General features: G+C 41.5%; 2 protein-coding genes across 3 annotated transcripts in view; one reads left to right on the forward strand and one right to left on the reverse strand.

Annotated features, from left to right (window-relative positions):
• Positions 1-13,287, reverse strand: part of LOC144686434 (sentrin-specific protease 2-like) — a 76,628-nt gene that overhangs the window by 57,970 nt on the left and 5,371 nt on the right. For both annotated transcript variants that reach the window (XM_078551637.1, XM_078551636.1), the window contains exons 4-6: positions 6,974-7,049; positions 3,195-3,270; positions 1,012-1,138 (exon numbers count right to left, since the gene is read on the reverse strand). In XM_078551637.1, the coding sequence (XP_078407763.1) occupies positions 1,012-1,138; positions 3,195-3,270; positions 6,974-7,049 (279 nt within the window). The remainder of the gene's footprint in view (positions 1-1,011; positions 1,139-3,194; positions 3,271-6,973; positions 7,050-13,287) is intronic.
• c11h21orf58 (chromosome 11 C21orf58 homolog) overlaps positions 1-13,287 on the forward strand; it is a 265,111-nt gene that overhangs the window by 35,524 nt on the left and 216,300 nt on the right. The gene's annotated exons all lie outside the window — the stretch shown is intronic.

Genomic DNA, 13,287 nt, shown 5'->3' on the forward strand with positions numbered 1-13,287 from the left:
TATAGAGGAGATGTGCGGGGCAAGTTTTTTATGCAGAGGGTAGTGAGTGTCTGGAATTCGCTGCCAGAAGAGGTGGTGGAAGCAGGTACGATAGTGATGTTTAAGAGGCAGCTTGACAAATACATGAATAGGATGGGAATAGAGGGATACAGACCCTGGAAGTGCAAAATGTTTTAGTTGACGGGCAATATGATCGGCGCAGGCTTGGAGGGCTGAAGGGCCTGTTCCTGTGTTGTACTTTTCTTTGTTCTTTTCTTTCTTTGTTAATGCAATTGAAAAGCAACCCAGAGTTTGTTAAGAATTATAACTAGTTTGGAGTCAACATCTCTATGTTTCAGCTGTGCTCACTGTGTTAAGGCAGGATATTTATAATCATGTAATATTGTCTCAGCTACTGATAGGAAGTAAATAAAAAAAACTTATGTTGCAGTGAGAATAGCATGTAGTGATGCAACATTGCAATCTAGTGATGTCACTGCATAATGATGCAAAGATCACATGATGATCCCAGAACTGACAGGCTCAGAGCAAGTAATCTAACATTGTGCATCGAGGTGTATAAATAAGTTTATTTTCAGTAACTCTTTAGTGCGCTCTGGCCTAAACACTGAATTTAACAACTTCAGATCATAAAGACTGCTCCCATTTTCTCAGACAACAGGTGCTGCTAATGGTTCTATCATTTACACCTCCTCTAGGCCTACATTCTATTTCTTTAGTCATCACTTAAAAGGTGTCTCTTGCCACCTTTTACCTGTACCATCATCCTTTGTTTTTTAATTTCTCCTGCCTTCCATCCTATGACAGACCTTCCCTCTTTGTTCTTTCCTCCCCTCATGCCTTTCCCTGCCTTCTGTACTTGCTTAAAACTTGATACATCTCCAACTTCCTCTAGTTCTGATGAAAGGGCATTGGCCTGAAATACAAACTTTGCTTCTCGCTCTACAGATGCTGCCTGATCAGCTGAGTATTTCCAGCACTTTCTGTTTCTATTTCTGACCTATTACTCACCTCATTCACAGTGCAGTAGTGGCTTCTGACATTTTTCCTGACTGGTGATGGTGTTGGCGGAAGGCTATGGTGCTTTAGAGGAAAAGGCTGCTGCTCACTCGTTTCTCCTGGAAGCTCACAGAATGTTCTGTTAGGACATACAGTACATGATAAAACACCGTTCCTTATTCACCTCTGTGTGATTTTTACATCGGAATACCCTTCCCCATCCACACACATCAATAACGGAAGAAAGCACATTTTCCCACTTTTGACCTGTGCCTTTGTGGACCCAGCTAGATTGCCCTTAGCTTCAAAATGCTTGCGTACCCCCTTGCAACAACGCATCCTGAAGTGCCGGCAATAATTCTTTTGATGGCTGAGCTGGGAATGAGACGGTGCAATTGATAGTTCCAAGTCTGTGCTAAGTTAGGTGCTCTCAGCCACAGAATAATTTAGATGTTAGAGCTGACCTCAAAGTGCAGAGGAGTATAATCTTTCAGAAAGGAATGAAAGGATGGTTTGTTTAAAGTGGAAGAACAGTCCAGCTTACTTGTTTCCCTTGACATTTTTTTAAAAGAGTAAAAAAAAAATTCACTTGTATAAATGTTTACAATATTTTTTGTTTTAAATTCAATTTTCTTCAGGGAGGAGCTCATCTGCTTCTCTGCTATACTATGACACTGAGGGAAAGCTGTCCCATACACACCATACTATAAAAAGGATGCAGATGCATTGGAGGGGGTACAGAGAAGATTTACACGGGTGATATCAGAAATGCATGGTTGTACATATCAGGAAAGGGCTGATAGGCTCGGTCTCTTCTCTCTTGAAAATAGATGGCTGAAGGGTGACCTAACAGTGGTCTTTAAAATTATGAAAAGTTTTCATAAAATGGATACAGAAATAATGTTTTCCCTTGTGGGGAAGAGCATAACTAGAGGCTATCAATATAAGATAGTCACCAAGAAATCCAATAGGGAATTCAGAAGAAACCTCTTCAACCAAAGAGTGGTGAACATGTGGAACTCACGACCAAAGGCAGTGGCTGAAGTGCATATTATAGATGAATTTAAAGTAAAACTAGTCAAGCTATGAGGGAGAAGGTAACGCATGGTTATGCTGGTAGATTTAGATGAGAAAAGACAGGAGGAGGTTTGAATAAACATTGACATGGACTTGTTGGACCAAATGGTCTGTTTCTGTGCCATGTAAAACAAACCAGATACCAGCACTGTAGAAACTAGCAACATTGTATGGAGAGGAAAGCTGTCAACCTCGTCAGCTCGAGCAATCAGAATAACCACACTAGGCCAGCAGAAGAAAGCAGCCTCAACCAATAGCAAGCAACTCCACTAGGGTTTGTTTCAACAACAAACAGCATCCTGGATGGCGGGCAGGGGCAGGTCTCCTGTATCTCACTGTGCAAGCTAACATTTTCAGCAATTAATCTGATGAACTTTGTTAAGTATATGTATGAACTACATGTACTTGTATTGTGTACACAAGGTGTTTCCACTAAAATTAATGCATATGGCTAAAACAATGTACCCTGTAGTCACAGTTGTGGATTGTCAGTGATTTCTACTGAACAACATTGCACTTGAGATATGGAGTGCGAAATTCTTGAAAGTAGTTTTCTCTCCCCAATTTTCTGTTCCATATACAATGGGAATCACACTAAACAGAAACTACTCTTCCAGGCGTTTCAAACCCTGTAAATGTACAGTGCAATTAAATATTCCAATGAACAGGGTTACTCGTTCTCATAGGGAAATAATAATTGCAAACAAGAAAATTAATATATGCTAGTCAAGCTCCTGCACATTGCATGTAGGGATGCAAGCTTGGAGGGTGGGTGATAACTTGATCGGATTTTGCAGTCATAATTCATTTTAAACTCACACAATCTGATCTTACTTTTGTACTTCCATTGTGAATTCCTATGTCCACATTTATAATGGAAACAGCCAGCGTAAACGGGCCAACTGAAATTAAACCCTCACTCCAATGCCTCCACTGGAGAGTGTAACTACAGCATGATTAAATTATGTAAGCAGTTTGTATCATAAATGTGGACAGAGTAACAAGTGATGGAAAGAGTTGACAGGGAATGCATGCAGGCCTAAGATTATTATATTACAGATTTTAAAGAAAGACAAAAATAAATTGGTGGTTTGACATTTATGAGGCTACATACTTACCCCAGCTTTATCTTGTCAAATTCATGCCAATTCCTTTCATTTCCATAATTTCTTCTCCTTGACTCTCGGTCAACATCTAAGTCAAACAGCAAGAGCCAAAAAGCAATGTGATTGAGTCTTCTTTAGGCCAGTTTAGCCTCGCAAGAAGTAATTTCAACGGAATTCCACAAATTAAGGTGCTTGAAAGATAGCCAAAGATCCACCTTTGGCATGCTGGATTTCCACCCAGAGGGCACTAATCATATTTTCCCTGCAGATTCTGCCCGAATAGTTTTCTCTAATTGCCCTGGCAGATCCTCAAGAGTAAAAAATGTAAAGAAAAATATGGACAGAAAACAAAAAAAAAATCCTCTGATAAGAACAACTTTTCTGGAGAACACTTAAGACGTAAAATGGGTCATAAATTTACTGCGCAGTTAAATGTGAAAATACAGAAGTTGCTACGAGATGCACCATTCTTTTATATGCGTGAAAATGGCATCTCACCATTTGACTCCCTACGCAAACATGTTATACAGCGTGAAGTGCCTGCACTCCCATTACAGATACAGACTAAACATGTCACAAATGTTAGGGATAGTCTACTCCAGTCCAAGTAACTTTTCAACAGTATTACAAGTCTTAGACTATTGCCAATCATCTCTGGAACTGAACATTAACTTTACAAGTATGGAGTCTCATTTCTTCACGTTTTTGTTAATGCAAATTTATTTTTTTCTAACTTTTTCTTTGTTTCTTCCCTCCCCCTTACTCTTAATACAAACTTTCTTCCAATCTCTTTCTGTACCTAATTTGATATTAAATGTGAACTTACACTTCTTGGTTCAGGCTCTATGCTGTTCATTAAGGAATCAGATTGAAGAATTGTTACAGACTACAGTTGTTTGCTCCAGATTCCAGATGCTCTCTCACGCACCATTTACATCTCTAACATATAGCAAAAGATCAGAGAAATGAAAAGGCCAAAGGCAAGGACAAATCTAAAGAATGACTGGTGCTGTTTGCTTGTCCATCAGTTACATGCATTTTGGCCTAAAATTTCTGCCTAACTAAGAGACTGGTTCCTATTCTGGGATTAGGCTCAAATGTCAGTGCAGAGTGAAGGCAGGACAAGAAATTAAGCTCCTTTATTTCAATCCTGTACCTTGTAGGCAACAAAAATGATTAATTTGGCAATCTTATTCATATGGGAAAATATCACATTGGTACACTACAGGGCTCTCTTCCAATATTGAGGTAAGAAACCTCAAAAGAGAAAAAAAATGGGGAGGTGGCAGCGTAATGGTAATGTCACCAGACTATCAATCCAGAGGCTCAGGCTAAAGCTCTGAGCACATGGGTTCAAATTCCACCATGGCTGTTTAATACATTGAGAACTAAAAGCTAGTATCAGTAATGGTGACCATGAAACCATTACTGATTGTTATAAAAATTAATGCCCTTTAGGGAAAGAAATCTGCCAACCTTACCTGGTTTGGCCTACACGTGATTCCAGACCCACAGCAATGTGGTTGACTCTTTAATGTCCTCTAAAATGGCCTAGCAAGCTATTCAGTTGGAATGTGATGAGGATAGTCTTGAACTTCAAAAGGACATAGGCATGTTGGTGAATTGGGCAGACAAGTGACAGATGAAGTTCAATGCAGAGAAGTGTGAGGTGATTCATTTTGGTAGGGAGAATATAGAGAGACAGCATAAAGTAAAGGGAGAAACTCTAATGGAGGTGCAGGAACAGAGGGACCTCGGTATATATGTACATAAGTCATTGAAGATGGCAGGGCATGTTGAGAGAGCAGTTAATAAAGCATATAGTATCTTCGGCTTTATTAATTGAGTACAAGAGTAAGGAGGTCATGTTGAACTCGTATAAGACACTGGTTAGGCCTCATCTGGAGAACTGCATCCAGTTCTGGGCGTCATACTTGAGGAAGGATGTGAAGGCATCAGAAAAAGTACAGAGGAGATTCACAAGAATGATTCCGGGGGTAAAGAACTGTAGCTATGAGGATAGATTGGAGAGCTTGGGACTGTTTCTTTTGTGAAAAAGCTGAGAGGAGACTTGATAGAGGTATTCAAGATCCTGAGGGTATGGGGAGACTAATTAGTGAGAAACTGTTCCCACTTAAGAGAGCATCAAGAACTAGAGGGCACAGATTCAAAATAATTGGCAAAAGGGGTAAAAATGATGGGAGGAAATTTTTTTTTCACCCAGAGGGTTGTTGGAGTCTAGAACAAACTTCCTGAGAGGGCGGTGGAGGCAGGTTCGATCGAGGTATTCAAAAGGGTATAGGATGGAGATCTGAAACGAAAAAATGTGCAAGCTTACAGGGATAAGGCAGGGGAGGACTAGGTAGAATGCTCTTTCAGAGAGCCAGTGCAGACTCAATAGGCTGAATAGCCTCCTTCTGCACTGTAAAGGTTCTGTGATTCCATTCAAGGGTAATTAGGGATGGGCAACAAATGCTGGCCTTCCCAATGACTCCCACATCCCATGAAAGGCTTAAATAAAACGTTGTAGGGGTAAATTAAAGAGCGCCTCACTCTGCATCTAACCTGGCCTGATGGAGTACTTGACTGGAGTATCTGGAATGTAGTCTTCTACTCTTCAACCTGAACATTCCTCACCTTGATAAGCAGAAGTGCCCAAAAATAGCAGGCAATTCCTGGTTTACATATGTCTGAGCTACTTCAACTACTCTATAATAGTCCACTTTTTAACAGAGCTAAAACATGTTAACAGTTATATCCTCTTTCTTTTCAATCTGTGTTTCTGTCTCCCAAGATATTTGCTGCACAGCAAACATGTATCCATAATGTTTCAAGAAAGCCAAGAAATTCACTGTATCATTCTGTAAGTGTTCTACTCTGTACACGTCTTAAAAGCTTTCTGATAGTCCGCTCCTCTCTCTCTTACATTGAAAAATGGGGGTCCGAATGTGTTTGTTATGTTTTTTGTACATGTCCCAACCCCAAGACACGGCCTATCGGCCTGAGTTCAAGACCCAGCTCCTCCTCCTTCATTCCAGCAAGAGCAGGGAAGCCAGGACTAGGCTGAATGGCAAACCAAGAATAGCAGAAAAAGAGGGGATTAGCATTGAAAAGAAGTTTGTGGGGGTAATGGGATGTTTTGAAGGAGAAAGACCAAAGGTGGAAGAGAGTAATGTTCACTCTTGGTGGCAGGCAAACATGGAGGTTTGGACGAGGAAGGATTGTGAGGGAATTCCAAAACCTATCTATAGCAGTGGCAAAGTACAGAACTGGCAGCAGTGGTAAGCTATGTTGCCCTTATTCCCATGCAAATAGAAAATGAAGCTTGAGTACCAGCAACACTAACAGGTTGTAAGTCTGCAGCAAAAAAGGTTGTAAGTCTGAAGCAAATTAGTCTGAGAGTTGCAGCAGAGGGCCCTGGAAGTAAGTGGAGGTTTAGCCAAGCAGCAAAAAGGAACAGATTCTCTTCTTTCACCATGTAATTGGTTCAATCACAAAAATGTAGTCAAAAATGACAATAGTCTAAGGTCTGATGAGTTTCTTGTTACATGGCTCTGGTCCATGACTGGTTAAATCTGTGAGGTCTGTGGAATCTGTTGGAATCTGTGATTCTGTGATAAAGGGGCAGGATGACTGGTTAGTGATCTGTCGTATCTGAATGCTCCAGGATCTAAACTTTTAACATATATATGAAAGGGAGAAAAAGAATTAAAGAAATACAGAGAGACGGATGGCAGGCAGGTTGAAGGTCTAGACCAATAGTACAACAAGCTATCAAAACACGTTCTTACCGAATTTTAAATCTGCTCTTGGTAAAGATTCACCAGAACTGCAATAACGAAGATCAGTCAGGGAGGTGGAAAGAACCTTTAAAGAAGGAAATGCATCATGAATGTTGAATGCGAAAAAAATAATCACAATCCATTGCTCTATTATGCAAATTCTGGGTGGATGCACGCACAATAAAACGTGTTCATGTTTTTCCCCGTTTTCTTTCTCTGCCCTTCTCACCAGTTGTTCTCTCCTGCCACACTGGGCCAGGATTTGCTAGAAAAATAACAATGCACGTGGTTATTGACATGAAAATCAGCTAGCAACTTGTGACAAGGAAGAAATAGATACTCCATGAATTGCAAATTGCCACAAACTGTTGGATGATTTGCACCACTGTGCTGTTTGTCTCACAAAAACAGCCATTATCCTTAACCTCATGATATTCATGAAGTTCCTACACTTTCACATTAATTGCCCATCAAACATACTACAGAAAATTAAGTAGCAAATAATAGATTAAGTACCCTTTTAATCTTGTGATAATGTTGACAACTGCCTATCAACCTCTCAAGTCAAGAATTTCATTTTGGAATGTTTGGAATGTAATTCCTTCAGGTTGAAAATTGTTGTTGGAATTGTTTCGGGTTTCACCACCATTCCAGGACTTGAGCACATAATTTTGACTCATTTCAGTGTATTACTGAGGAAATGTTACATTTTAGCCTCACTGGTGGTCCAGTGGTTCAGATTTGGTGCTTTCACTGCTGCGGGCCGGGTTCAATTCCCAGGCAAGTATTGTAATTTTTGTCAGTCCTGGCTCAGTGGTCGCACCCTCTCGAGACTTGAGCACGTGATCTAGAGGGAATTAAGGGATATGGAGAACAGATCTCATGGTGAAGTTGAGGCAGAAGATCAGCTATGATCGAGGGCCACGTGGTCTATTTCTGCTCCTATTTCTTATGTTATGTTCTTAAAAATGTCAAATTTTTAAAAATTAGCTTAATTTTCTTTTCTGTCTCTATTTCTTTCCCTCTCTTTCTTAATCCAATCTTTCTTTCCCTCTCATTTCGCTTTCTGTACCTGATTTGACATTGAATTCACCCAATATTTTTTGTTATTCGTTCGTGGGATGTGGGTGTTGCTGGCTAGGCCAGTATTTATTGCCTATCCTTAATTGCCCTTGAGAAGGTGGTGGTGAACCACCTTCTTGAACCGCTACAGTCCATGTGTTGTAGGAACACCCACAGTGGCATTAGGAAGGGAGTTCCAGGAATTGAATTCACCTCTTTCTCAGTCCTCCCTCTGTTTACTTCTCAAGCCTTTAAGTTCATTGCATAAGAAGATACATAGTTGCCCTCACTGTGCCATTATTGGCGTAGCTTTCCAGCAATTTACAGGGCAAAAAACATTTGAGCTGAAGGGTACAGGATAAAGTCTAACTAATTAGGCATGCCATGACTCATCTGCTGCCCATTTCTTCAGTCACAGGTCATATTTGGCTTGGGATGACCTGAGCAGAGTGAGAAATATGGGGAATAATTAAGTGTTAAAATAAATTTCAATCACCTATTTTACCCAGTCTGCACTATTAACTAATCTTAGCCAAAGCAACAACTGGATACTGCTCAAAATAAAAACAGAATTACCTGGAAAAACTCAGCAAGTCTGGCAGCATCGGCGGAGAAGAAATCAGTCAATGTTTCGAGCCCTCATGGCCCTTCAGCAGAACTGCTTTCAGTTCTGCTGAAGGGCCATGAGGGCTCGAAACGTTGACTGATTTCTTCTCCGCCGATGCTGCCAGACTTGCTGAGTTTTTCCAGGTAATTCTGTTTTTATTTTGTTTTGGATTTCCAGCATCCGCAGTAGCTTTTAGCTTTTTGTTTTTAACTGGATACTGCTGTTAGTTTCTGCGCCCCTGGCTTGGAGAGGAGAAAATCATCAAGAGTCCTCCATATGGTCTGCTCCCCAGTGGCCCCTGCTGGAAAATGCAAATGTGTAAACATCGGGGAAGAACAGGATGGGCTCAACAGAGATACCTTTCATGTTACATTGTCTGCTGTTGGTCACAGTTTCGTCAGCTGGCATAAGAAGCACAGCCATTTGGGTGAGGTTCGAGAGCTACAAGTACCCATAGAAGTGTAACCTAAAATAATTAGCACCATTTAAGGGAGAAGAGGGGAGCGAGCAGAAGGAATGGGCTTGCATTAATATAGTGTTTTTCATGTCCTCAGGATGTCCTATAAGTGACCAGTAAATTACTTTTATTCCCCACAAGTTTAGCCATTGTTTTTTTCTAGGCAAATGCAGCAGCCATTTTATGTACAACCATCCCACAAACAGCAAGAGAAAATCAAACAATCTGTTTTTGTGGTGTTTGTTGAGGGATAAATATTTACCAGAACATCAGAAAACTCCCAGGCTCTTTGAATAAAGCCACGGGAATTTATTTTTATGCCCAACTGAGCTGATAAGTGGGTTCTCAGTTTAATGTTTCATTAGAAAGATGGCACTTCTGACAATGGAGGACTCGGTCAATAGAGCAGCTCAGAGATTAATGTTACCAGCTGAGAAGGGAAATCTGTGTTTTTAACCCAATCTCCCCCTGATATTCCCAAAACAGTTATATTCAGATCAGAACTTCAAGCGTAAAGCTATCATAATACATTTAGGACAAACAATACGTTATACATATTTCAAAAAATTCACAACTTGAAAGCTGAATGTGGAAATGTTAAGTCTTTGCATTCCAGTTTTAAAAACATTTGTTAAGCAAAGACAGGGGGGCAAGTACTTAAAACATGTAGCTGCATTAACCATTAAATCTGTAATTTCTAAGAGTCATTTCTCAATGCTGTAGCATAGTTACTTGGGCACTGGCAGCCTTCCGCTACACAGAGTCAAAGAATTAAATAGCAAAAGGCAGCAATCAGAGGAGAGTTACATCTATCCCAGTAATTTACAGCAGTGATTAGCAGGCAAATTACCAAATCAGCTCCATTCTGGTTGAGAATAGTGGCACCACTTTACGCAGCCCTCCCAAATAGTGTGTCCCAGATCATAACAACTCGCTGTACAAAAAAAAAATCATCTCCCTTCTGGTTCAGATGCCAAATATCTTGAATTCATGTCCTCCAGTTACGGGCCTTCCTTCCACTCAAAACAGTTTCTATATTGTTATTGCTATTACAGAGACTTGTTTGAAGGATGGACAGGATTGGCAGATAAACGTTCCAGGATTTAGATGTTTCAGGCAGGATAGAGAGGGATGTAGAAGAGGTGGGGGAGTTGCACTGCTGGTTAAGAGGAATATCACAGCTGTACGACGGGAGGACACCTCGTTGGGCTCAGGCAGCGAGGCAATATGGGTAGAGCTCCGGAATAGGAAGGGTGCAGTCACAATGTTGGGGGTTTACTATAGGCCTCCCAATTGCTGGCGGGAGATTGAGGAACAGTTATGTAGGCAGATTTTGGAAAGATGTAAAAGCAATAGGGTTGTGGTGGGTGATTTTAACTTTCCCTATATTGACTGGGAATCACTTAGTGCTAGGGGCTTGGATGGTGCAGAATTTGTAAGGTGCACCCAGGAGGGCTTCCTGAGACAATATGTGGTTAGTCCAACTAGGGAAGGGGCAATACTGGACCTGGTATTAGGGAATGAACCTGGCCAGGTGGTCAAAGTTTTAGTAGGGGAGCATTTTGGGAAAAGTGACCATAATTCAGTAAGTTTCAAGGTATTGGTGGATAAGGATAACAGGAGTCCTCGGGTTAAGGTGCTTAATTGGGGGAAGGCTAATTATAACAATATTATGCAGGAACTGAGGAATCTAGACTGGAGGCGTATGTTTGAGGGCGAATCAACTATTGACATGTGGGGGGCTTTCAAACATCAGTTGATAAGAATTCAGGACCGGTGTGGTTCTGCTAGGGTGAAGGAGAAGTATGGCAAGTTTCAGGAACCTTGGATAACGAAGGATATTGGGAGATTAGTCAAAAAGAAAAGGAAGCATTCATAAGGGCTAGAAGGCTGGGAACAGATGAAGCCCATGGAGAATATAAAGAAAGTAGGAAGAAGCTTAAGCAAGGAGTCAGGAGGGCTAAAAGAGGTCATGAAAAGTCATTGGCAACCAGGATTAAGGAAAATCCCAAGGCCTTTTATACATAAGTAAAAAGCAAGAGGGTAGCCAGGGAAAGGGTAGGCCCACTCAGGGACAGAGGTGGGAATCTGTGTGTTGAGCCAGAAGAAATGGGAGAGATACTAAATGAGTACTTCTCATCAGTATTCACCAAAGAGAAGGACTTAGCGGTCGATTTGTCTAGGGAAGAGTATGGAGATAGCCTGGATCATGTTGAGATCAAAAAAGAGGTGTTAGGCAATTTGAAGAATATTAAAGTGGATAAGTCCCCTGGGCCAGATGGAATCTACCCCAGAGTACTGAGGGAGGCAAGGGAGGAGATTGCTGGGGCCTTGACAGAAATCTTTGTATCCTCATTGGCTACGGGTGAGGTCCCAGAGGACTGGAGAATGGCCAATGTTGTTCCATTGTTTAAGAAGGGTAGCAGGGATAATCCAGGAAATTACAGACCGGTGAGCCTGACGTCATTGGTAGACAAATTATTGGAGAAGATTCTTCATGACAGGATTTGCCACCATTTGGAAGCAAATGGGCGTATTAGTGAGAGGCAGCATGGTTTTGTGAAGGGGAGGTTGTGTCTCACTAACTTGATCGAGTTTTTCAAGGAAATGACAAAGATGTTCGACGATGGAAGGGCAGTAGATGTTATCTACATGGATTTCAATAAGGCCTTTGACAAAGTCCCTCATGGCAGACTGGTACAGAAGGTAAAGTCGCACGGGATCAGAGGTGAGCTGGCAAGATGGATACAGAATTGGCTTGGTCATAGAAGACAGAGGGTAGCAGTGGAAGGGTGCTTTTCTGAATGGAGAGCTGTGACTAGTGGTGCTCCACAGGGATCAGTGCTGGGACCTTTGCTGTTTGTGGTATACGTAAATGATTTAGAAGAAAATGTAACCGGGCTAATTAGTAAGTTTGCAGACGACACTAAGGTTGGAGGAGTTGCAGATAGTGAAGAGGATTGTCAAAGGATACAACGGGATATAGATCGGTTGGAGACTCGAGCGGAGAAATGGCAGATAGAGTTTAATCCGGACAAATTTCAGGTAATGCATTTTGGAAGGTCTAATACAGGCAGGAATTATACAGTAAATGGCAGAACCCTTAAGTGCATCGACGGGCAGAGGGATCTGGGTGTACAGGTCCAGAGGTCACTGAAAGTGGCAACGCAGGTGGATAAGGTAGTCAGGAAGGCATACGGTATGCTTGCCTTCATCGGCAGGGATATTGAGTATAAAAGCTGGGAAGTCATGCTGCAGCTGTATAGAACCTTGGTTAGGCCACACTTGGAATATTGCGTGCAATTCTGGTCACCACATTACCAGAAGGATATGGAGGTGTTGGAGAGGGTGCAGAGGAGGTTTACCAGGATGCTGCCTGGTCTGGAGATTATTAGCTATGAGGAGAGGTTGGAGAAACTCGGATTGTTCTCACTAGAGCGACAGAGATTGAGGGGCGACTTGATAGAAGTTTACAAAATTATGAGTGGCATGGACAGAGTAGATAGTCAGAAGCTTTTTCCCAGGGTGGAAGAGTCAATTACTAGGGGACATAGATTTAAGGTGAGAGGAGAAAACTTTAGCGGAGATGTGCGGGGCAAGTTTTTTATGCAGAGGGTAATGAGTGTCTGGCATTCGCTGCCAGAGGAGGTGGTGGAAGCAGGTACAATAGTGGTGTTTAAGAGGCAGCTTGACAAATACATGAATAAGATGGGAATAGAGGGATACGGACCCCGGAAGTGCAAAATGTTTTAGTTTGACACGCAATATGATCAGCGCAGGCTTGGAGGGCCAAAGGGCCTGTTCCTGTGCTGTAGTTTTCTTAGTTCTAGCATAGTCTATCAAAGCTCCTCGTAACTTGAAGACCTCCAATAAATCTTCCCCTTAACTTTTTCTCTTCTTAGGAGGACAATGTTCGCTTCTCTCATCTCTCCACATAACTACCTGCCAGGGATTCATAAAGGGTTTGAATAACTTCAATACTTTTGTGCCCTATTTTGCTACTTATAAAGCCCAAAATCCCATATCCTTTTTTTTAAAACAAGCTATTCAACTTGTCCTGCCATCTTCAAAAATTGCCATAATGACTCTATGACTCAGTACAAGGGAACCTCCAGGTCCCCATATTCCTACACCCCTAAATTGTACCATTTAGTTTATATAGCCTCTCATTTTTTCTCTCACTTCTCTATTATTTTG

This window comes from Cetorhinus maximus, chromosome 11 (genome assembly GCF_964194155.1).
Source record: "Cetorhinus maximus chromosome 11, sCetMax3.hap1.1, whole genome shotgun sequence".
Classification (NCBI taxonomy): Eukaryota; Metazoa; Chordata; class Chondrichthyes; order Lamniformes; family Cetorhinidae; genus Cetorhinus; species Cetorhinus maximus.